This window comes from Kogia breviceps, chromosome 5 (assembly GCF_026419965.1).
Source record: "Kogia breviceps isolate mKogBre1 chromosome 5, mKogBre1 haplotype 1, whole genome shotgun sequence".
Classification (NCBI taxonomy): Eukaryota; Metazoa; Chordata; class Mammalia; order Artiodactyla; family Physeteridae; genus Kogia; species Kogia breviceps.
In genome coordinates, this window is record NC_081314.1 from 17,679,369 (window position 1) to 17,706,386 (window position 27,018).

Below are 27,018 nucleotides of genomic sequence, written 5' to 3' on the forward strand. Positions count from 1 at the left end.
ACCTATAGCCAGATTGCCTTCATGCAGGCCATGGATGTGGTGCTGGAAAACCTTCTTTACAAGTTGCTAAATCTCTAGGTGCCTCAATTTTCTCATCTGTAAAATGGGAGAAAAATTGTATTCTGAATAAGGTTGTTGGGAAGTTTAAGCACTTATTTAGCACAATGCCTGACAGATGGTGAGCACCCAGATATAGGCTGCCACCACCATTGTCGTTGTCATCATCATTTTTACTTATTTAATCAGATTCTTATTTAAGGGCATATGGGTTTTTTTCCTATTTTACTGTTATAGACAGTGCTTCAGGGAATAACCTTGTATATTCATTATTTTGCACATGTGTGATTTTATGCATACTTTGCAACAAGTTCAATATCAAGACAAAAGAGGATGTAAATTTGTAATTTTGGTAGACATTTGCCGAATTGCATACCATAGGGATTGTATCAATATCTGCTGTTACCAGCATTTGACATAGTTTAAATGATTAAGAACTTGATGGTAATTTTCTGATGTTACTTCCATGTCTAAAATTATTCATAGTTTAAAGTGACAATTTTGAAAGTTCTTCCTTTTGCTTTATTAAAAGTACAATCTTGTGAGGAGGGCCTGCTCAAGCGAACTTTTACTTTTTAATATGAAATATGTATGTTGGTGGCTTATTCTTTTAGGATTCTCATAGATAACTGTTTAGTATTTAAGAGAGTGGAAGGTGATCTTTTTCTCTTTTATTCTTTGTTTTCAGATATTTTTTTTCCATGAATCTGAATCATTTCAGATTTTTTATTTACCTTTACTATCCATAATCTTAGGATAATCTTCTATTAGAAATATGCACCCTTAAGAAACAAGAATCCAAAGATGAACTGAGATTAGCTTTTTAATTTATTTTGAACATTAGTGTTGAATTAGAGCAGGATTATTTTCTTTGTCAAGGAAAGCTTAATAGGACAGAGGAGCTTAACATGTCAGGCATTTTTCAAGGTTCATGGGGGATACAAAGATCAGTAAGTAGTGGTCTCTGCCATACTTTATTCTAGTGGGTGAGCTAGATAGGTAGGGACAATCTCCGGGTTAGAAAATGTAAAAAAAAGGGCAAAGAAGAATGCTTGGATGGAGCTTTAGAAATTACATGTACTCAGGTTTAATGACTAAAAATAAGTGAAAGAAATAAAAATAAGTCATCAGAGCATATAGTGTAAATATATACTGCTGTGGGAACCAATAAAATAAGCAAATTCTTTAAATACATTAGATAGATTATTACTAAGGAAAAACTGTTTGATGTAGCAGTTCGGAGACAGCTGGTGTGAGGAAGCAGTTTCCGTAGAGTTATGGTACCCAATTGGAGAAGAGTGAACAGTTGGAAAATGAGTAAATAGGCTAATCTTTGGAATAGTCATTGTGGCAGGATAAGGAATTTCTTCCTTAAAAGAAAAATTAATAACAAGCTTCTGTTCATTTTCAAAATTATGGCTTTTAAACATCTGATTTTATTTTATTAGTAATTGATATTTGTATATTGTAGTCATCTTTAAAGATGCTAAGCATGAGTTTGTTTTTTTCATATTGCTTTTAATGCTAGTTACTGTTTTGTTGCCCTTCACTTTACCACGTTAAATTGATGCAGTGAAATAGTCCTCTCTTTATGAACTAATATAGCTATTTTATTGAAAGTATAGTTAAGACTCCACTGAATATGAAAACTGCCATGTCAATCATGGATATAGAGTAGTTGAACATTATTTACACTGGGAGTATTTTAAGAGTGATATTAATGAAGTAGTAGAATTAGTGTTGTCCCTTTTCTTGAATTTTTAAAAAATCAACTTTACCAAGATCTAATTTCCGTACATTAAAATTCACACACAGTATATACAGGTAGATGGGCTTTTGACAAATACGTACAACCATGTAATGACATTCCATTCAAAATATAAAATATTTCCATCTCCCTAAGAAGAGCAGTTAATTCTTCCCATGTTCGAAAATTTTAACATCTAATTTTACTTTTGCTTTTTTATTAGTACTTATGAATGTAATTTTACTTATCAAGAGTACCATGAATTAACCCCTGAAATTACATGCTTTTTATCTATGGGAATCTTTTTTTTGTTTTGTTTCATGTTTATTGGCCTTTTTATTTACTTATTTTAACATATATGTGTGAAACTGTCCTGTTTGAAGCCTATTTATGGGAATCTTATTTCAGATTGACAGACTATTTTATGACCCAAGCAAGGTTAAATAGAAACAATTTTGTTTTGAGTGATTTTAAGAATGTCTAACAGAAAGTTACTTTTATTTGAGATTAGTTACAATTATCAGTTTAGCACATTTCTTGTTTTTTTAATTTTTAAAAATCCTCTGAAAATAAAGGCTGTATTGTAGTACATAAACAACCTGTCTTCAACACTGTTGAATACTCTCTACATTACTGTTTTTCACATAAAAAAATAAAATCAGGATAAAAAGTTTCTCATTTTGTTTCAAAAATTGCATGTTGGGGAAGAACTCTTTAAAAATATTTTTCCTTTTCATCCACATTCCAACCTAGACCGTCATCTCTAAGAATGAATATTAGGTATATCTGTTGGTGGTACTTAATTCATCATCCAGAAAATGAATGAGAGCTATCTATGTATCAGTAAATAAACTGTGCTTTTAAATGATTCTGATTAAAAGATAGGGCATTTTTCTCATTTTATAGATTTTAATTCAGTTAAATTGAGTTTAGTAAGTGCCAAATGTTCCATTGTAGTTTTTGTTGGGACTCTGAATTAAGATCATACTTTGACTTTTAGTGGCTATCCTACTGCTCCATGGTCTTTCCTGTAAGAGTACAGTACATTTCAGAGACTCTTCCCACCTACATTCCTAATTGTGATTTGAGTTGGAGCTGGTAATCACTGGCAAGGAACCTGTTAGAGGTTATACAGTAATTATTTTCTTACTGATTCATTGACTGTTATTCTTGTGATTTTTAACTTGAGTATTTTACACTTATACAGTTGAAACTGAACCTCATTTAATTATTAGGCCGGAATTCTTTGTACCTAAGTTGATTTTGAACCTTATTTCAGTTTCTTTAAATGTTATTTTTAACACAGGTTTTCAGTATAAATCACTCATTCTCATAAGAGTGATAATATTTACATAACCATATTTGAGATAAAAATAAAGTAAAAGTATTATGAAAGAATGAGATATTGAAAGAGGTTAACGTTTTCTTTAATTGTTTGATCCTTATGTAGAAGTTATTGAGCAACTATTCATATTCAGAAAAACAGATTTAACTGAAACGTGTTGTTAGATTATGGGACATTTAGTTTTAATTTATCAAAGAATATTCTGATGATTAAAAAATATCAGAGGGAGCCTTGAAGGGAGATAACACGCTCTATACTTGGAAGTTTTTCAGACTAAGGCAGCCAACTATATGTCTGGTTAGCACCAGTATATATTTAAGTCAATCTTTAGGGGCTTCCGTGCTGTATAAATTCATTGTTTTATGTCTTTGTCTTTTCCTTCTTCAACACTTCTCTCAGTATTTTTCCTTATACTTATCTAATTCATGAGATATTCAGGGTTTTTTTAATGTCTAAAGAACTTTTAAATTCTTAAACAAGGAATTCCTTTAGAAAGATAGGAGTTTGGGGGAAGTAAGAAAAACCCAAACACTTCCATATAAAACTTTTCAAACAGTGCTCAGGTTAAATTTAATTTTTAGCATGGGATAGAAAAAGATTAACTATAAAATCTGTTGTTCCACAGGTACTGTGAGAATAGAGATGTTTCGAAATATGCAGAATGCAGAAATCATCAGAAAAATGACTGAAGAATTTGATGAGGTATAGCATTTCAATATTTATACGAACTGCCTGCTTACACTTGTAAATGGTGAATGTTATTTTAAGTTTTGTTTTGACTTGGTGTTTAGTATAAGAGAAGATATACTGTTTTCTCATTTATATGATAATCCATGCTATTAATTCCAAAATTAATCTCATTCATTTGGGAATTTTATTACATTGCATGGAGGTAGTAGCACTGAATAGTGACTGATAGCTGATAAGGATAAGAAAATTTATGGTGTGAAGTAGGAGTTGACTCTTGACATTCATTCTTGAAGACCATCTAAAATTCCTGAATTTATAAATACATCTCCAGCAATTTCATGTTCTGTAGAATACTAGTCTTGTTAAATGCTTTAAAGAAAAAAGGGTTTGGAGGTCAAGGAAGTGTGAGCAGGCTGCCTATTATACCTACCTTAGAGATTGTGAAAGCATATTAACTTATTTAAGGTTCTTAGAAATCCTAATGGAGAAAAATCTCCTTAACTTAATTCAATCCAGAATTCCCAAAATTATTTTACATGGATCCCCACCACTGACATACACACACACACACACACCCCTCCCCCCCCCCCCGCCCTTTCCCATTTTCTCTCTGTGTGTGTGTGTGTGTGTGTGTGTGTGTGTGTGTAAAACTTGAACTTCTATTTGGGACACTCGAGATAATCTGATTTCCATTAAGAATACAAGTTTTCTTTACTAGTCTTCACAAATTAATCATGCAGAAACCATTTTTTTTTCTGCATGATTTTCCATTTTCACTAAAATATTCACTCAAGCATTTTTACACTGTAAATGTTGAAATACTTTTACAGTTTTATTTATTTTATGTATGGTGAACTCAATTCATGTCACGCTTTAGGCCACCATCAATTCCAATTTTAACGTTCTGCCTTTTGATTTAATTAAGATTTCTATTTTTCTGAATTAGGTGTTCTTTTTTTCTTGACTTTCAACCCTAACAACAAAGATTGGTTTTCTTCTAGGTCCACTCTTCTAGTAAGATGGAGTTAGGCTTTTTATTAGTAGTAGCAGTAATGTTTATTTTTAATTTAAAAAGTACTACAAACACATGTCAAAGCAAACATTCAAGCACAGGCTGTTAATATATGTCTTTCTCATCAGGTGTTCACGTTTACTCTAGCAGCAGTATGAAAACGTTTTACAGAAACATTCTGTCAGTGGCTGTCAGACTATTTATTCACATTTTATGGGAGGTAGGGGAGACCTTAAATTGTCACCTATGAAGATATACTCCATAATCACTTGTCTTCATTTCTGTAATCCAAAAAGCTCTGAAATTCCAAAACCTGGCCTAAAATAACATGAGGCTACTTACAATTTTTATTTATCATAGTCAGTGTGAATATCTGTATGCATTGCTGTTAAATGTTAATGTTCTTGATTACAGGGGGCTGCCCCAGATTCTTTTGGGGTATGATGAAATATAAGGTATATGCACTGTATTAACTTCTAAAATGCAAAAACTCCTAGATTCTGAAACATCTCTGTGGGACTACTGTTCACTAAAAAATAATTTTGGTGTTGTTACTACATGTGTTTTTATATGTTGCAAATAGAAGTTAAAGCCAGATAAGATATAAGTTAAGGTGCAAGTAGTAGTTTTACCCACCAGCTACTATACTAACTACTATTTCAGTCTTGAAATACAGGTGATTCAGATTATAGATTTTAAAGTAGTATATATCTTGGACGTTCACAGCACTAACACGTGATGGAATGATTATTAAGAGTTTAAGATAGTAGTTTCCAAACATTGCTGCACATTAACATCTCATGGGGATACTGATGCCTGGCTCCCTTCCACATCCCACAGACATTTTGATTTACTTTGTAAGGCATGTGACCTGGATATAGAGATCTTTTTAAAGCTCACCAGGTGATATTCTAATGTATAAGAACTATTGTTCTAAGGCAAATGAAAAGAGGAAGCCAAGATTTGTTATAAAAACACTTCATGTATGAAAACAGAATGAGGGGGAAACAACAGTGAATAAAATGTAGCAAATGAAATTATTCAGAAGGAATTCATTTCATATTCCTAAACATTTTGTCCCAATATTTGAGATTATTGACCTAATCAAAGAAGATCTTTAAAATCATCATTCTGTTATTTTTTTAAACCGTATATCTAATACAGTTTGGATTATTAGAATGTATTAATTTAAATCAGAATTTGATATCTTGTAAGGCTACTTAGAAATAAATAAATATAATTGTGATGATTAGAAGTTTTAATAAATATTGTCAGTTTCAATTTTAAATATATATATATAATGCTTTTAATTAGGTGGCTTAAAACAGTGTCATAAATAGGATGCTTACTCACTTTGCTTGAGACTTTATTGCATAAACAATTTGAAAAGTAAAAATTTTAACTCTAAATAAATAAATAAACATACAAACAAACAAATAAATAAAAATTCCAGAGATGATGTAAGTGAGCAGGATGTGCCAGACCTGTTTGACACTGATAATTTAATTGTCTGCAAGTATGACAAGATTCATCGAAGCAAGAACAAATGGAAATTCTATTTGTAAGATGGTATTACGTGTTTTGGAGGGACAGACTGTGTATTTGCAAAAGCCATTGTTGTTACAGAGTGGTAAAACTTATGAGCTGAATACATCATAAACATATACTGGGACTGTGTCACATATTGCTCACTGTATTGAATTTAATGAAATTATAATTCAGATGCAGGTACAAAAAAATTTATCTTAAACTCTTTGGCAAGATATTGATCTTTTGCTACTCTGTATATACTTACGAATGCATTTAAATGCTTTCATATTGTTAAATGTACAGTATTTTAGGGTTTTTTTTCTTTAAAATACTGTATAGGTTATTTAGTTCCTTGGGAGTGGGAGGAGGTTAGTTTTGGTGAATTATATTTTGTGATAAAATTCTGAAATATTAAAGAACCATTAGATCCCAAGATCCTAGAAAAATGCCTAGTTAACAGGGAATAGCCATTAAAATTCTTTTGAATGAATGAATATATTATATTATAGCAAACTAAAGTAAAGGTGAGATGAGTTAGAAGGCATTTCAGTTGAAAGTGTTTGAATTGAATAAGGTAGTCCAAGAGTATGTTATTGCCTGAAAAAGTAGTATACTGTAGCTTCTATTCCTTATTACAAATTGGTTATAACTACAAATCTGCACCTGGCCACATATCCTTTGTAATTGTAATATCAGCCTAATTTAGAAATATAATATGTTAATTCCCAGAGCAGCCTATAGCTTTTCAAAGTCAATAGATATACTTGGTTCCTGTTGGAACCAGTTGCCAGGAGGTAAAGCACACTGTAATTGCATTTCTTCCCCAGATTATTACAATCAGATCTCCATGTATCAATGCTTAGATATGTTTCCCAAAGGTCAATTTGTGTAGTTTTCATATATTTCAGTATGACATCTATGTAGGGAAACCTTTGCAACACAACACATTTAATATTCAGCTGACCCTTGAACAACACAGGTGTTAGGTACTCTCAGCCCCCTGTAGCTGAAAATCCTCATATAATTTTTGACTCCCCCAAAACTTAACTATTAATACCCTACTGTTGACTGGAAGCCTTACCAATAACATTAACAGTCGATTAACACACATTTTGTATTTTATATTATTATATACTGTGTTCTTACAATAAAGTAAACTAGAGAAAAAATGTTATTAAGAAAAGCATAAAAAGGGGAAAGTACATTTACAGTACTGTACTGTATCATTACTATAAGTTTATGTCATCTGTTTATAAATGAAATCATCTGTCTGTTAGTACCTATATCAATATGGTCTTATATGATGCAAAACACCATAGATCTTATATGTATTATTAACACTGGACATCAAAAGTGAAAAGATAATGTGAATAATTCATATTTTCTTACAGTTATGATGATTTATGCATTGATAACGAAGAAGCCAGCAATCTGTTTGCTCTTTGGTAGCCTAGTGTAACTGATATAATTGTTTCATGGTAGCCTAGCCTTTATACTAGTGAATGAATTGTTATAAAATTTTTATGGCATACAGTATTACTGTCATATTCATAATACAATATTGGAAACACTTACTTTTTTTTAAGAAAAATCACTTACCTGTGGTGATAAGCTGATATGCAGTTTCTCCAACTATGAGAGTGAGAGTGTGTCATACTGTACAGTAATGTAATTCTTTGAAAGCAAAGTTATAGAACAGTATATATTAAATATCACTCACCTTATGCCTATGTATGGGTAGGCTATCCACGTCAATACAGGTCTTGCACACGAAGCTCTACACAAAGAATAGTTAGGCAATGACGATGATGATACGAGTGTCTCATACAGTTCTTGCCATACAGTTAACTATATTTTCACATGGAGACACTCACACACATATACAACAGATATGTTTATTAAGTGGCATGGTGATTATTTACTGTTCATTAAGTGGAAGTGGATCGTCACAAAGGTCTTCATCCTCATCGTCTTCACATTGAGTAGGCTGAGGAAGAGGAGGGGTTTGTCTTGCTGTCTCGGGGATGGCAGAGGTGGAGGAGGTGGAAGGGTAGGCAGGATAGGCAGGCATATTTGGTGTAATTTTATGGAAATACATCATAATTTCTGTTTGAATTTAGCTTTTTCATTTCTCTAACATAGTACCAGTCCTTCTTCCACCATTTGCTACAGTTTCAATGCCCATATCACAGAAGGGTTCATGTTGTAAAAGAAGTTAAAAGCAGTGTTGAATAAGCAGAACCCTTCTACCAGATTATCTAATGTCATTTGTTTTCTTGCATTGCTTCTTCTATGTCTTCTTCCTCATTGTACGGCACTGGTTAGGAAGCACTCATCTCCATCAAGTCATCTTCTCTTAATTCCTTTGGTGTAGTGTCTGTTAGCTCTTGAACTTCTTCAAGATTCATATTCTAAAACTCTTCACTGCCCCTCACCCCGCCCCGACCTTTTTTGCCATATCCACAGTCTCTTTCATGATTTCTTTGATCAGCTCTGTCCTTATTCCTGTGAAGTCATGCACAACATCTGGGCAAAATTAATCTCCAGCAGGAATTCATTATTCTGGGCCTGGTAGCTTTCATGTCTTTTTCTCTAACAACAATGGGATCTTCAGCTTCAGTGGTGTAGTCCTTGCAGACTTTCACGATGTTCTCTCTATGGGGTTCTCTTCCATAGCCCTGACAATCCTTTCCATAGAGTACTGTGTGTAATGAGCCTTAAAGGCCCTTATGACTCCCTGATCTTGAGACTGAATTAGAAATATTGTGTTTGGGAGCAAGTTGATCACTTTGACACTTTTGGTGTTGAAATAGGGTTCTGGGTGGCCAGGGGCATTGTTCATTATAAAAAGAATTTTAGAAGTCAGTTCCTTACTGGCAAGGTACTTCCCAACTTCAAGGACAAAGCATCGATGGAACCAATCCAGAAAAGGGTTCTCATTGTCCATGCATTCTTGTTCTACAACCAGGAGACTGGTAGCTGGTGTTATATTTTTCCTTCAAGGCCTGGGAGTTTGTAGCTTTATAGATAAGAGCAGTCCTGATCATAAACCTGACTTGCATGTGCACAAAAAGTAGAGTTAGCCTGTGACTTCTTACCTAAGTCCTGGTGCTCGCTTATCTTCCTTACTAATGTTGTTTGTGATGATTTTTTTTCCCGAGTAGGGCACTTTCATCTGCATTAAAAACCTGTTGAGGTAGACTTACCTATCACTGAGCAACTCCCACGTGCACGTGTAAATGTCTCTTCTCCAGTAAGTTTGTCAGTTGTCAGTTAATTTGTAGACTCTCTCTGCAGGACCCAAGCTGGAAGAGAAAAAAGTTTTTCTTTTCAGTAGTTTTGTTGACTAAGGTGGGATGTTTGGGACTCCAGGCTCACACCAGAGACTGAGGCTGCAGCTGAGATCACCAGTCCAGCAAAGCTGAGCTCCTCGCCTGCTACCAGGATTTGTGTAAAAACACCTGGCTACAGGCAGTGAGGGATCTGCCATGCTCCTGGAGAGCCGCTGCTGGCACTGCTGATGCCAAGCTGGGTATTGCAGCTCTGCCTAGTCCCAGCCAGCACCCCATTCTGATCGGGCCAGGAGAGAAAACAAGATGGCAGAGTAGAAGACCTTGAGCTCACGTCCTCCCATGAGAACACCAAAATCACAACTAACTGCTATACACTGGAACCTACGAAAAAGATATTCTACATTGAAAGAGAAGACAAGATGGTAGGAAGGGTGTACTCATGATATAATCAAATCCCATACATCCTGGGTGGATGACCCAGAAGCTGTAGAATAATTATGTCACAGAAGTTCTCCCACAAGAGTGAGAATTCTGAGCCCCACATTAGGCTCCCTAGCCAGGGGGTCTGGCATCAGGAGGAGGAGCCGCCAGAGCATTTGGATTTAAAAGCTAGCATCTCTTGACCACAGGAGCTCCACAGAACTTGGGGAACCAGGCTCCACTCTTGGATGATGCACACAAGGTCTTTTGATCACCAAGACGCAGGGAAAAAGCAGTGACTTCAAAGGAACCTGGGCCAGACCTGCGCTGGTCTTGGAAGGCCTCTTGGGGAGACGGGGTGGCTGTGGCTCTCTCTTGGGCTATAAAAGTTGGTGGTGAGGGCTTCCCTGGTGGCGCAGTGGTTGAGAATCTGCCTGCTGATGCAGGGGACACGGGTTCATGCCCCAGTCCGGGAAGATCCCACATGCCGCGGAGCGGCTGGGCCCGTGAGCCATGGCCGCTGAGCCTGCGCGTCCGGAGCCTGTGCTCCGCAACAGGAGAGGCCACACAGTGAGAGGCCTGCCTAGCACAAAAAAAAAAAAAAAAGTTGGTGGCAAACATATCCGGGAGAAATCATCTGAAGGCTGACATCTTGCTTGGGACATTAGTGCCAAGACCTGGCCCCACCCAACAACCTGTAGGCTCTAGTGCTGGGACACGTCAGGCCATATAACCAACAGGGCTGGAACATGGTCCCACCCATCAACAGAGCTTCCTGAAGAGTTCCTGAGCCCATAGTCACCACTAGGCATGCCATTTGATGTGGCCCTACCCACCAGAGGGCCAAGACCCAATACTACCCACCAGGGGGCAGGCACCGGCCCCTCCCACCAGGAAGCCCCCACAAGCCTCTAGATTAGCCTCACCCACCAGGGGGCAGACAGTAGAAGCAAGAAATGCACAGTCCCCAAACCTGTGGAACTGAGTCCACAAACACAGGTCAGAACCTACCATGGAACCAGCTGATAACTGGCCATTGAGTTACGAGAGGAGCTGTACTACTGGGACACATAGGACATCCCCTACAGAGGGCTACTTCTTCAAGGTCAGGACACATAACTAACCTTCCACATACATAAAAATACAAACAGAAGTTTAGACAAAGTGAGACAGCAAAGGAATATGTTCCAGATGAAGGAATAAGGTAAAACCCCAAAACAATGAAATGATATGGAGATAGGCAATCTACCTGAGAAAGAGTTCAGAGTAATGATTAGAAAGATGATCCAGAAATTTGGGGAAAGAATGGAAGCACAGAGTGAAAAGTTACAAGAAGTAAAGGATTAGAAAAAATAAAGAACAACCAAACACAGTTAAAGAATACAATAACTGGGGCTTCCCTGGCGGCGCAGTGGTTAAGAAGCCACCTGACAATGCAGGAGACACTGGTTCAAGCCCTGGTCTGAGAAGATCCCACCTGCCGCAGAGCAACTGAGCCCATGCGCCACAGCTGCTGTGCCTGTGCTCTAGAGCCCATGAGCTGCAACTACTGAAGCCTGCACACCTGTAACCCGTGCTCCCAACAAGACAAGTCACCACAATGAGAAGCTTGCGCACTGCGGCAAAGAGTGGTCCCCACTTGCCGCAACTAGAGAAAGCCCATGCACAGCAACGAAGACCCAACACAGCCAAAAATAAAAATAAATTAAAAAAAAATACAATAACTGAAATGAAGAATACTCTAGAAGTAATCAATAGAATAAATGAAGCCAAAGAACAAATAAGTGAACTGGTAGACAGAGTGGTGGAAATCACTGCTGTGAAACAGAATAAAGAAAAAAAAAAGGAAAGAAAAATGGATAGTTTGAGACCTCTGGGACAATGTCAAATGTACCAACATTTGCCTTATAGGAGTCCCAGAAGGAGAAAAAAGAGTGAAAGGACCTGAGAAGATATTTGAAGAGATAATAGCTGAAAACTCCCCTAACATGGGAAAGGAAGCAGTAACCCAAGTCTAGGAAGCAGAGAGTACCATACAGGATCTACCCAAGGAGGAACACAACCAAGATACATTGTATCAAATTGACAAAAAATAAAGATAAAGAGAAAATATTAAAAAACAATGAGGGGAGAGCAACAAGGGGAACCCCCCCATAAGGTTATCAGCTGATTTTTCTCCAGAAACTCTGCAGACCAGAAGGGAGTGGCATAATATATTTAAAGTGATGAACAGGAAAAACCTACAACCAAGAATATGCTACCCAGAAAGGCTCTTGTTCAGATTCAATGAAGAAATCAAAAGCTTTACAGACAAGCAAAAGCTAAGAGAATTGAGCACCACCAAACCAGATTTAGAACAAATGCTAACCAACTTCTCTAGGCAGAAAAGAACAGTCCACAAGTAGAAGAAAGAAAATTATGAAATGGGAAAGCTCACCAGTAAAGGCATACAGTAAAGGTAGGAAATCATACATACACACAAATATGACATCTAAACCAATAATTGTGAAAGGAGGAGAGTGTAAATGCAGGATATTTCAAATGCATTAGAAATTAAGAGATCAACAACTTAAAACAATCATTATATGTATAGATTGCTACATCAAAGTCTCATGGTAAACCAAAAATCTATAGTAGATATACGGAGAAATAAGAAAAAGGAATCCAAACACAACACTGAAGAAAGTCATCTAATCACAAGAGAAGAGAACAAAAGACAAAAGGAGAAAAAAAACCTACCAAAACAAATCCAAAACAATTAACAAAATGGCAATAAGAACATACATATGGGTATTTGCCTTAAAGGTAAATGGATTAAATGCTCCAACCAAAAGACATAGGTGGGCTGAATGGATACAAAAACAAGGCCCATATATATGCTGCCATCAAGACACCACATCAGATCTATAGGCACATAAAGATTGAAAGTGAGGGGATGGAAAAAGGTATTCCATGGAAATGGAAATCAAAAGAAAGCTGGAGTAGCAATACTCCTATCAGACAAAATAGATCTTAAAATAAAGACTGTTACAAGAGACAAACAAGGATACCACATAATGATCAGAGGATCAATCCAAGATGATGTAACAATTGTAAATATATGCACCCAAAATAAGAGCACCTCAATGTATAAGGCAAATGTTAACAGACATAAAAGGAAAAATTGAGAGTAACACAATAATAGTGGGATCCTCTAATACCCCACTAACGTCAGTGGACAGATTATCCAGACAGAAAATCAGTAAGAAACACAGGCCTTAAATGACACCTTAGACTTCGTGGATTTAATTGAAATTCATAAAACATTCCATCCAAAAGCAGCAGAATACACATTTTTTTCAAGTGTACATGGAACATTCACCAGGGTAGGTCACATGCTGGGCCACAAAGCAAGCCTCAGTAAATTTAAGAAAATTGTAATTTTATCAAGCATCTTTTCTGGCCATAACGCTATGAGGCTAGAAACCAGCTACAAGAAAAAGAACTGCAAAAAACACAAACACGTGGAGGTTAAACATATTGTAGTAAGCAACCAATGGATCACTGAAGAAGTCAAAGAGGAAATCAGAAAATATACCTAAAGACAAATGAAAACAAAAACAGGACAATGCAAAACTTATGGGACACAGCAAAGCAGTTCTAAGAGGGAAGTTTATAGCTATACAAGCTTACCTCAGGAAACTAGAACAATCTCAAATAAACAACCTGACTTTACACCTAAAGCAACCGGAGGAAGAAGAACAAACAAAACCCAAAGTTAGTAGAAGGAAAGTAAGTATAAAGGTCAGAGGAGAAATAAATGAAATAGGACTATAAAAACAGTAGAAAGGATCAACAAAACTAAAAGCTGATTCCTTGAAAATATTTTTAAAAATTGATAAAACTTTAGCCAAACTCATCAAGAAAAAAAGGGAGACGACCCAGATCAATAAAATTAGAAATTAAAAAGGAGAAGTTACAACTGACACCATAGAAATAAAGGACCATAAGAGACTACTACAAGCAACTATATGCCAAAGAACTGGATGACCTAGAAGAAATGGGAAAATCCTTCGAAAGGTACAATCTCCTAAGCCTGAACCAGGAAGAAGCAGAAAATAAGAACAGACCAATTACAAGTACTGAAATTGAATCTGTGATTTTAAAATTCCCAATAAACAAAAGTCTAGGACCAGATAACTTCACAGGCGTATTCTGTCAGACACTTAAAGGAGAGTTAACACATATCCTTTTGAAACTATTTCAAAAAATGGCAGAGGAAGGAATATTTACAAGCTCATTCTATGAGGCCACCATCAGCTCGATGCCAGACAAAGATGCCACAAAAAAAGACATTTGCAAGCCTATATCACCGATGAACACAGACACAAAATTTCTCAAGAAAATACAAGCAAACTGAATCCAACAATACGTGAAAAAGATCATACACCATGATCAAGTGGGATTTATCCCAGAGATGCAAGGATTTTCCTATATCTGCAAGTCAATCAGTGTGGTGTACCACATTAACAAATTGAACAATAAAAACTATATGATCATCTCAATAGATGCAGAAAAAGCTTTTGATAAAATTCAACATCCATTTATGATAAAAACTCCAAAAAGTGGGCAGAGAAGGAACATATCTCAACATAATAAACTCCATATATGACAAACACATAGCTACTGTCATACTCTGTGGTGAAAAGCTGAAAGCATTTCCACTAAGATCAGGAACAGGAGAAGGATGTCCACTCTTGCCACTTCTATTCAACATAGTTTTGAAGTCCTAGCCAAGGTAATCAGAGAAGGAAAAGAAATAAAAGTAATCCAACTTGGAAAAGAAGATGTAAAACTGTAACTGTTTGCAGATGACATGATACTATACATAGAAAATCTTAAAGACATAACCAGAAATCTATTAGAGCTCATCAATGAACTTGGTAAAGTTGCAGTATACAAAATTAATGCACAGAAATCTGTTGTATTTCTGTACATTAACAATGAAAATTTAGAAAGAGAAAGCACAATCCCATTTACCATTGCATCAAAAAAAACCCAAGAAACAAAAAAACTAGGAATAAACCTAGAAAAGGAGGCAAATGACCTGTACTCCAAAAACTATGAAATGCTGATGGAAGAAATCGAATATGGCACAAACAGATAGAAAGCTATATCATGTTTTTGGATCGGAGGAATCAACATTGTCAAAATGACTATTTGCCCAAGGCAATCTGCAGATTCAGTGCAATTCCTATTAAGTTACCAATGGCATTTTTTCACAGAACTAGAATAAAAAAATTTTTAATTTGTATGGAAACACAGAAGACCCCAAATAGCCAAAGCAATCTTGAGAAAGAACACCAGAGCTGGAGGAATCAGGTTCTCTATCTTCATACTATACTACAAAGCTACAGTTACCAAAACAGTATGGTACCTGCACAAAAAGAGACATACAGATCAACGGAACACGATAGAAAGACCAAAAATAAAACCACGCACCTATGGTCAATTAATCTACGACAAAGGATGCAAGAATATACAGTGGAGAAAGGACAGTCTCTTCAGTAAGTGGTGCTGTGAAAACTGGACAACTATATGTAAGTAAATAAAATTATATCATTCTTTAACATCATACACAAAAATAAACAAAATGGATTAAATACCAAAATGTAGGACCTCCCTGGTGGTTAAGAATCCTCCTGCCAATGCAGGGGACATGGGTTGGAGCCCTGGTCTGGGAAGATCCCACATGCCTTAGAGCAAGGAAGCCTGTGCGCCACAACTACTGAGCCTGCACTTTAGAGCCTGCAAGCCACAACTACTGAAGCCCACGCGCCTACAGCCCGTGCTCCGCAATGAGAGGCCACCACAATGAGAAGCCCGTGCACCGCAGCGAAGAGTAGCCTCCACTCACTGCAACTAGAGAAAGCCCACGTGCAGCCATGAAGACCCAATGCAGCCAAAAATAAAATTTTTTTTAAAAGACCAAAATGTAAGACTGGATACTGTAAAACTCCTAGATGAAAACATAGGCGGAACACTCTTTGACATAAATCATAGCAATATCTTTTTGGATCCATCTCCTAGAGTCATGGAAATAAAAACAAAAATTAAAAAATGGGACCTAATTAAACTTAAAAGCTTTTACACAGCAAGGGAAACCATAAACAAAACAAAAAGACAACCTACAGAATGGTAGGAAATTGCAAATGATGCAACTGACAAGGGATTAATCTTCAAAATATACAAAGATCTCATACAGCTCAAGTTCAAAAAAAATAAAACAACCAAATCAAAAAATGAGCAGAAGATGTCAGAAGCCACGTCTGCAAAGAAGACATACACATGGCACATGACAAGATGCTCAACGTTGCTAATTATTAGAAAAATGCAAATCAGAACTATAAGAAGGTTTCAGCTCATACCAGTCAGAATGGCCAATATCAAAAAGTCTATAAATAATAAATGCTGGAGAAGGTATGGAGAAAAGGGAATCCTCCTACACTTTTGGTGGTAATGTAAATTGGTACAGCCACTATGGAGAGCAGTATGGAGGTTCCTTAAAAAACTAAAAATAGAGCTAACCATATGATCCTGCAATCCCACTCCTGGGATTATATCCAGAGGAAAACATAATTTGAAAAGATACGTGCACCCCAATGTTCACAGCAGCACTATTTATAATAGCCAAGACATGGAAGCTGTGTACGTATACATTGACAGATGAATGGATCAAGAATAGTGGGGGGGGTGTGTGATGGAATATTACTCAGCCATAAAAAAGAATGAAATGATGCCATTTGCAGCAACATGGATGGACCTAGAGATTATCATACTAAGTGAAGTAAGCCAAAGACAAATATCATATATCACTTATATGTGAAACCTAAAAAAATGATACAAATGAACTTATGTACAAAACAAATAGACTCACAGACATAGAAAACAAACTTATGGTTACCGAAGGGAAAGGGGGGATGGATAAATTAGGGGTTTGGTATTAAAGTATACACACTACTATATATAAAATAGATAACCAAGAAGGACCTTGTGTATAGCAAAGGGAACCACACTCAGTATCTTGTAATAACCTGTAATGGAAGAGAATGTAAAAAAAGAAGCATATATAAAAATAATAAATGCAAGTATATTTACATATATAAATATATATAAATATATATACTGGAATCATTTTGCTGTACACCTGAAACTAACACAACATTGGAAATCAAGTATATTTCAATAAAAAATATAAAAAATAAAAACCTTTTTAGGCAGATATCCTTTCTACTCAATGATTTTCTTAATGGCAACTTGGAAGTTGTCTGCTGCCTCTTGGTCAGCAGAATTTTCTTTGCCCGTTATCTTGACATTTTTTAAAGCAAACCCTTTTTCTAAAATTATCAAACCATCACTTGCAGGCATTAAATTCTCCAGCTTTAGACCCTTTACCTTGCATTTGCTTTGAGTTTTCATATAATGACTGCGTTTCCTCCACTCATATTAGAGTCTATAGGTATTCCTTTCTTCAAGCAGTCCAGCACCAACATAAGAACTGGATTTAATATGAAATAAAAAGATATATCAGAAAAGTGCAAGGTTTTCATGCCTGCTGGTGTAGCTAGTGATGACTTCACGAATTTTCTTTTCTTTTTAAAATGGTCATTATGCTGGATTCATTTATTTTGAAATGGTGGACAGCCACAGCTGCAGACCTTAATCTATGGCACATATCAAGCAACTCGACTTTTTCTTGTAATGTTATGACTTTTCTCTGCTTTGGGGGAGCATTTTCATCATCATTAGTAGCACTTCATGTGGGTCCCATGGTATTATTTAAGGTTTACAGTATTGCACTAAATATGTTAAATATGCAAGAACCTCAAGAGATCACTTTTTACTGCAATTATGCAATTTACTGAAGAAATAAACTGCTTACGTGGAGATGATTAGTGTCAAATAGCATTGTAAGCCGGTGCTCACTAAAAATAGGAACGGGAAGTGGCTACAAAATTATAACAGCAATACAGTATGTACTGTAGTTAATTTTACACAGTTATGTTTTAATATTGCATTTTTACGTTTGTTTACATTTCTCCCAACTGCAAATGGCGCCATGTGACAGTCTGTAAGTGTTTGTGTGGGTAAGTTTTGATACATTTTAACTTTTTATAATTTATGTATATTTTATGGTTGTGATAAAATAAATGGTATTCATGACATTCCTGTTTTTCTTAATCTTTTTTTATTAGGCAGGCTATGTGGTTTGCGAGTTTTTTCAAATCTTCGCAAATCTACAAAATTTTCCCAGTATATTGATTGAAAAAATTTGTGTGGATTTGCAGAGTTCAAGCCTGTATTGTTCACGAGTCAACTGTATTCACTTAGTGCCTTTCATTCTTGTCTGTTATTTTGTTTTGCTCTGCTCACAATTATAAATAGAAATTTTCTTTATTGTGCTCTTTTATAATGATATGACTTAATCTTGTAGCTTTTTTCTCTTCTCATTTCTAATCATACGTGCTTCTGTGAATTCGTTTATTTAACCTTAAGTATAGAACTTTTCATTTGCTTATCCATTTGAACAGTTGTTAAAGGATTAAAAATATTATGAAATGTAAAAATGGTTAAATAGTATAAACTGAGAAAATTTAAAGAGATGCCAAAATGTGGTAGAGTAAAGCTGAATTTACTTCTAGTCCCAAATTAAAGTCTCTAAATATTTTTGATTGTACATTCCATCAGTAAAGCATTTTTAGCCTAAATTCCTAATAGTGAAAACTTATGGAAAGACTAAATTATTCTGTCCATGTCTCCCTCTTCCCCATACTTTTTCTCAAAAGGCTTAAGTTCTTGTAAGGAAAGTGCTTAAGAAGTTGCTGCTTGGCGATTGTTGCACTTTCTTAGTTCTGAACTTAGTTTATTTCCTAAATACCTAGTAAATAAAAATAAAGTTTTATTTTCTTTTCATCCTTTTATCAGTAGACTGAGTGTGTAGTCCTTGTATATTAACGTTTAGTGTCTATTGAAGCGTATATATATATTTATAGAATTAATTGCACGTATGAGTAAGTCAGTTTCTAATGACGAATGTCTTTAGCTCGTCATCAGTGGTCTAAGAAAAGCTTGTGCAAGAAGTGTCAGTGCCTCCTCATTTCTGTTATTCACTTGTGATTACATATTCAGATATTTGTTTTTGTGTCTGTTTTCTCTAGAAATCTGTGCATTTCCATTTTGTGAAGAGTTAAAAATAAATAGTATAAATCATAAATCTGTTTCAGTGGTCATAAGTAACTTACAAAATGAACAAACCAGTCAAGAGTTCCATTTCTAATGTCAATCCTTTAGAGCACTGATCTATTCTTATTCTCCTGGGATACCCCAAATACCATCTGTGACAAAGAACAATCTGAAACATGAACCTAGCGAGGGCATACCAATCTCTATATTTAAATATCTTGTTTCTGATTTTTAGATAAAAATAGAAGTTCTAATATTTTTTGCAGTGCACCTCTCAGTTTGTGTTGTCTGTATCACTTTGGAGACTACTCCAAGTTGAGGAAGATAAACAGAATATTAAAGAAAGGAAGCAAAGTTGGATATGAAAAATGCCAAGACAAAGGAGTAATCATGTAGAAAACTAATGAAAACTCAAGAAATTATAACCAGTTTGTAATGTGAAAAGGTGTAAGACAGGAAATAGTTATTACAGCTGTGAAGCTTGCAGTGTAATGTATTGGAGCTAGGAGGAAATATGTTGAACAGTAATAGTAGCAAATACAGATATCATATTTACTATGTGCCAGGCACCATTGTAAGTACTTTACATATGTGTAATTCTCAACATTTTTATGAGGTCTGTCTTCTATATTATTGTTACCACCTTTTCACAGATGAGAAAATTGAGGCAAAAAGGGTTAAGAAACTTTCCTGAGGTCACACAACTAGTAAATGGCAAAGCCAGGAATTGTACGCAGATAATCTAGCTACTAAGTTCATACTGATAGCCACTACTGTATTCTGCCTGGTATATAACTCTTAAGTGTATAATCTGAAGTAGCTGGGGAAGGGTACTCAAGTAATAGTTGTGCTCTTTCCACTCACACCTTCAGTCATATAATAAATTTCTGGTGGTTTTTATTACCAGTAGTATCTTAGGACTGACTGAATGAGTTATGGAATTAAACTAGTATTTTTTAAAGGACTGGTTATATTCTGTTGATTAATATTAAATCTTTTTAGATTGAGTTTTCTGAGGCATTACTCTTATTATGAGAAATGCTTAAATGAGATAGTCATAAACCCAAGTATAACTCAACAATAACATTTGTATCAGTGGGGAGTAGATTAACTCCCCATCTGGATTAGTCATAATCAACTGTATATTGAGGTTATAATTACCTCATGGTAATTTCAAGCATTGTGTCCTTCAGTTTTAAAACATACCTACAAAAACATTATTTTACTGTGACATAAATGATACACATTTATTGCATTTTCTATTTTAACAAGTGTTAAATAAATGAACTGTTTGATCTTTCAAACTTATTTATATGGGATTCATTTTTTAAATTATTTGTTCAGTATACATTTATTGAATACTTAATGTATGTCCAGTTTTTAGTTAGGAACTATATATTTAGAGATCAACAGAGTTATAGCTCTAGACAGTGAGTTCATGTTCTAAATGAGGAAAGAACTTTGTAAACTAATAGCAGTAATACCTTGACAAGTTCAATAGTTAAGGAATATAAGACCCATTGAGAACCCAAAGGATGAGTTTGTTATCTGAGGTGTGAGTGCTTCACAGATTATTTAGGTGTGAAATTAGATTTTCAAAGATAAATCGAAGTTCAGCAGTAAAACCAGGAAGGAGCTTATAGAGAAGATGGAGTTTGGGATGTATAGAAGGAACAGCGAGATACAAAGCTGGAGAGAGTAAATAATAACCTTGTAGACTAGACTAAGGAGATTGGATTTAATACTAATAAATGAGCCATGTCCAAAAACATTGTTTTCCTCCTAAGCACATGAGACAGTGTCCTAGATAAATGCTAGAGATAGAGGTAAGATTATAGTGACATTTTTGTTGAATTGATTTGTAAAATTGTTCTTTCCAAATGTATTTTTATATTGTTTCTTAATTGGTGTACATATGTCTCTGTGGGCCAAGTGAATTTCCTGATACTTTAAAAAAATCTGAGGTTTTGCCAAAATTGGAAATTAGTTTGGGCTTAATTCACAGAGGTCTGATAGTAAAGAGCAATTTTTCTTTAAATGCATCATGGCAGTCAGCCAAAATAATCTATCTAAATAATTAATCTTTATAGTTATTTTTTGGTTGTTTTTAAATGTACAATAGGACTTATTTTAGAAGTTCAAAGGATATATTTAATGATAAAATTTATGTAAGCCACTCAGTTTTGTTTCATAAAAATGTTTTCTACTGTATCTTTCCAAAGATAAGAAGTATATCCTTTTCTTTGTTCCCCTGACACACAGTTATTATGCATTCTGACTTTCTGAGGAAAAATTAAAATGAAAAACTCTACTAATCACTGTGATATGTAAATTAACAGATGTTAAACAAGGCCTGTAACATTGTGATAATTCAGGTAATTGTACCCCAGAATTTGGGATTTCTTCTAGTGGTTTTAGGAGCTCGAAGATGTTAATGTGGATAATTTCAAATACTTTAATGCACCCACTTAAAAATTACATGTCATTTGCTACATATGAAAGAATGTATGTAACATGTAATATATGTAAATCTCCCACCCCCCTGCTTAAGAACTGAAATATTACTAATACTACTAAGATGCTTCACCTCAGAGGTAATCAATGTCTTGAATTTTGTAAACATTTTTTTCTTATAAACCCATTAATCATTTACCACTCTTCATGAAATGTTTGTGAAGATGCATGGTTGAGAGTAGAGGCCAGACATTTGGTTGCACTTCATGTAAATAATTGATGTCAATTAGGACTAGGATATATTTAAAAGGAGTGATATTGGTAGTCCCATTGCTGGTTTGACTTTACCTATTTTCCTCATTTCCGTCTGTGCCTAAAGAAACACAGATTGTCAACGTCTATGATTAAGGAAAAAAATATCTGTAGGGATCATGTAGATATGCTTTTACCGTTATTTTAGGCCCATTTTGACAGTATTGTTTTTGTGGTGATTCATTCATTTGACCAAGAAATACTTGACTGTCTGTTAACCATTCCAAGCATGGAGGCTATAGCACTGAATAAACCAAGCGAAAATCCCAGCCCTCCTGGGATTTACATTTTAGTTTGGGGGAAAAACTAATGAATAACATACATAGGCAAACTATTATTGTATGACAAATAATAAATTCTATGCAAAATAATAAAACAGAGAAAAATGAAGAAATTGGGAAGAGAAGGATTTTTTTTTTTTGCGATACGCGGGCCTCTCACTGTTGTGGCCTCTCCCATTGCGGAGCACAGGCTCCGGACGCGCAGGCTCAGCGGCCATGGCTCACGGGCCCAGCCGCTGCACGGCATGTGGGATCTTCCCGGACCGGGGCACGAACCCGTGTCCCCTGCATCGGCAGGCGGATTCTCAACCACTGCGCCACCAGGGAAGGCCGAGAAGGATTATTTTAAATAGGATGGTCAGGAAAACCCTGTAAGAGTGTGACCTTAAATAAAGACTTGAAGGAGGTGATGGAGCATCTATGCATATATCCGGGGGAAGAGAAAACAACAAAGGCAAATGGTCCCTTGGTAGAAGCATACCTAGGATATTAGAGAGACAACAGAGAAGTAAAGCACACCAATTTACATATTGCATTTTTAAAAATTAATTAATTTATTTTTTGGCTGCTTTGGGTTTTTGTTGCTGCACCTGCGCTTTCTCTAGTTGCAGTGAGCGGGGACTGCTCTTCATTGCTGTGCACAGACTTCTCATTGCAGTGGCTTCTCTTGTTGCAGAGCACAGGCTCTAGAGCACAGGGTCAGTAGTTGTGGCCCACGGGCTTAGTTGCTCTGCAGCATGTGGGATCGTCCCAGCCCAGGGATCTAACCCGTTTCCCCTGCATTGGCAGGAGGATCCTTAACCACTGCACCACCAGGGAAGTCCCTACATATCACCTTTGATTGTTGTATTTTCAGGACTTTTTTGAAATACGAAGCAGTTCTCCCACTTTTTTTCGTTGTTTATTTGTATCACATTAACTTTTGATGACAGCCTCACATTTTTATTTATCTTTTTTTTTTTTCCCCTCATTGTATCATTTAACTTACCCCTATATCTCCTGTATTTTGTACTTGAAAGTTAGGTCTAATGACTTCATTAGGTTACATTTACATTTTTTGGCAAGATAATTTCATAGGTGATGCTGTGTACTTTATATTTTGTCACAGTAGCTAGCTCCATAATGTCAGGTTGTCCACTTATTAGTGATGCTAATACTGATCAGTAGTTTAAGGTGATAACTATTGAATTTTTGTAAAACTACTTTTCCCTTTTCAAGTCTCCAGTTATTTGGCATTTTATTAACATTCTGCTTATGTCAACTTGCCACTTAAAGGTTTTGGTATCTGTTGACGATGTGTTCCTGAAATTTTGTGTTTATTTTGAATGTAGATACCACTGTGGCCTGAGGTCTGGAAATAGGATATTCTGCATCAATCATTTATGAATTAAAGGACGCCAGTCTCTTCTATTGGGACATACTAATTAGGCATTCTTTTTTTAAAAAATTTATTTTTGGCTGCATTGGGTCTGCGTTGCTGCGCAGGCTTTCTCGTTTCAGCAGGTGGGGGCTACTCTTCATTGCAGTGCGCGGGCTTCTCATTGTGGTGACTTCTCTTGTTGTGGAGCACGGACTCTAGGCACGTGGGCTTCAGTAGTTGCAGCGCATGGGCTCAGTACTTGTGGCTCTTGGGCTCTAGGGCACAGGCTCAGTAGTTGTGTTACATGGGCTTAGTTGCTCTGCGGTATGTGGGATCTTCCCAGACCAGTCTCGAACCCGTGTCCCCTGCATTGGCAGGCAGATTCTTAATCACTGCGCCACCAGGGAAGTCCTAATTAGGCATTCTTAAACAAAGAGTTATGCCTCCTACAGGAGTCGGGGGGAAAAGAATTCTTTGCTTCCTGTTGTGAATAAACCCACCCAGATGACCACACCAGAAACAGAAGTCATTTTTGTCCATCAGTCACTTACTTCAGTAGATTTCATTTCTTTAACATTTGAATATTTATCATGTCCCTGCCATTTCGTCTATCATTATTGTTATTATCTTAAACTGTCTCTGCCCTCACCCTTCTGTTTTTGGATTGACTGCAGTGGTAAGTCACCTTTGCTCCATTTCTTTCACCTTTTCTTCTATTTTCCATATTGGAACCAGAAATATTTTTTTATAACTCATAGCTGTTGATGAAAATCCTTCAGTGACCATCTACTGTCTCTAGAATAAAGTTTGACTTACTAAGCCTTTTTTGATCCAGCCCCATCTTTCTTCTTGGTTACAAAATCTGTTTTAGATTCCAAACTTAAAGTAGCTCTGTGCTCCCATTGTTGTACCTTTGTTTATAGGCCTTCACTAATGCTACTGCCTAGAATGCTGTTGACCCTGTTTCCCCTTCCCAGTTGGTTCTGCAGAGAATTGACACTCCTTTCTAAGTACTACGTACACTTGTCAAGTTCCTGTCATTTTATTTAATTCACTTAACTATTTTTTTACGTGTTCATCTTCTCAATTAAAATAGAGTTTCTTTAGGGGATGGGAGAAATGGGGAGAAGTTGGTCAAAGAGTATAAATTTCCATTTATAAGATGAATAAGTTCTGGTGATCTAAGGTACAGCAGTAGTACGTATTACATACTAAGACTTGCTAAGAGAGTAGACCTTAAATGTTCTCACCAAAAAAAGAAAAAAAAAAAAAAGCAATGTGATGGGATGGAGGTGTTAGCTAATGCAGTGATGGTAATCAGTTTGCAATACATGTGTATTAAATTGACATGTTGTATACCTTAAGATTATACGATGTCATATATCAATTATATCTCAAAAAAGCTGGAAAAAAAATAGAGATTCTTAGAAGAAGACCCTTGTTCTGCTCATCTTTATGTGCCCAAGGACCTGGTGTAGTGCCGGAGCATATTTGTTGCTTAACGAATGTATGAATAGATAAATGGGCAGGTAGATGTTTGGGTGGATGTTTAGTTTCTTCAAAGAAGTGTTTGCAAGCAATAGTGGTATATATTTTTGGGTAAGTCTATTGAAATTAGGGAACCAAAAGCCATGTTTCACCAAAAATAGGTAACTTTTTTTGTGACATTGCCCATCAGGTGGGTTAAAAATCAAGCCTCTTGGATTTATTCCTAGAGAGTGTTTTATCTCTTTAGATATCTATGGTTTGTGACCACATTGGGTTCCCAAATATCAACTGCTTAGGAATTAGGCAGTTAGCCTTCTACCTCTGTTAGCTGCATGAGCTCTACCTTGCAGTGGACCTCTTATAAGATGGTTATTCTAATCCCAGTCAGAGGCTCTCAGTCTTCTAGTTTTTGTTGTTGGCTCTTGTCTCTGAAGCTTGACACCCTTTATCCCACCCCTCATCAGTGTTCCCAAAACTTCCAAAATAGACTTCTTCATTAATTTCTTGTCTCTCCGTTTGGAAGCAGAAACAAAGTGTTCCTCCCATGGAAGAATATTCACTAGATAACCTTTCTGTCCTCCAAGGTTACTGGAGTAAACCAGGTGAAGCTCCATTGTAGAGAATACATGGATTTTACAATCCCAGAACCAGAACCCTGTAGCTCTATGATGTAGGACAGGTTCTTTAGAACTTATTTTTCTCATATTTATACATACTGAGTCACCACAGTGTATAGATAGTATAACATCATATATGTGAAAGCACATACCATATGAATACTAGCTATATTATGTTATATTTTGCTGTAGATTTCTACCCTTCTATTCTTCTGAACATACTTAGAGGAATTGCTTTCTTACTGGACCTTTTTGGTTTGCTCTATGTTATCCTTCTTGCATATTTCTGCCTGATATTCTTCCTACCCTAAGTTTCTTTCTGCTTTTCTATACCTGTGACTTATTTGATATGGTTTACCTTTTCATTAGTTTATCAATACATTTCTTATGCAAAGCATTATAATAAGACTGTCCTCAAAGAACCTAAATATTAGTGTGGATAAGCCATTTAGGCTACTGGCTTATTGTCTTCATTTTTTATTTCATTTTCTTAGCTATATTGAGAAAAGAAATTACTGCTTTGTGAAGGATGCTAGTTTTCATTACCCTACTGTCCATCATTAACTAGACTGTTCTTTTTACATGGCATGTATAAGTGTATATAACAGGAAGAAATTTATAACTAGTATCAGAGTAAGGCAAGAAACTGCCTTTTGAGGTAGATACGGGAGATTTTCCTTTTCCCAAAATGTTTTTCCTTTTAATCACAATATTTGCACATGATATAAAAATTAAAAGGGACAAAACAGTATACATTTTCAGTGTGGTTAGGAATTGAGCTAGGTGTGTGTTCTATTATTGCTATCATTATCTTTAGTATACCACAGGCTTCAGATTTTTCTAGTTGTAGGCTGCTGTTGCCTTGTGCTTAGGATACCAGAGGTTTTTTTTCTCAGTGTTTATGCTGCACCCTTAGCTTTCAGCTCTCTCTGCACTCCTGTGCCACAGAGTACTCCTGCTGTACACTCTTGAGTGGTGTGGCTTGTTGCCTGGTGCTATGATGAGGGCATGGGGATTCTCTTTTGTCCTAGTCCTGCCTAAATCTTAAGCAAGTCTTCTGTAGCTGGAGCTACTTAAGGACCTTCTCAGCTTTCCTGACCCTCCTTCCTATGGCACTTAAACTTTGCCTATGTCTGTGGTTGGCCTTGGGTGGGAATTTCCTATCCATCTCCCAATGCCAGCAGACCTCT

General features: G+C 36.0%; 1 protein-coding gene across 5 annotated transcripts in view; it reads left to right on the top strand.

The window, feature by feature from the left end:
• STAG1 (STAG1 cohesin complex component) overlaps nucleotides 1-27,018 on the top strand; it is a 455,106-nt gene that overhangs the window by 242,789 nt on the left and 185,299 nt on the right. For all 5 annotated transcript variants that reach the window (XM_059065085.2, XM_067033725.1, XM_067033728.1 and 2 more), the window contains one exon: nucleotides 3,775-3,851. In XM_059065085.2, coding sequence (XP_058921068.1) covers nucleotides 3,775-3,851 — 77 coding nt within the window. The remainder of the gene's footprint in view (nucleotides 1-3,774; nucleotides 3,852-27,018) is intronic.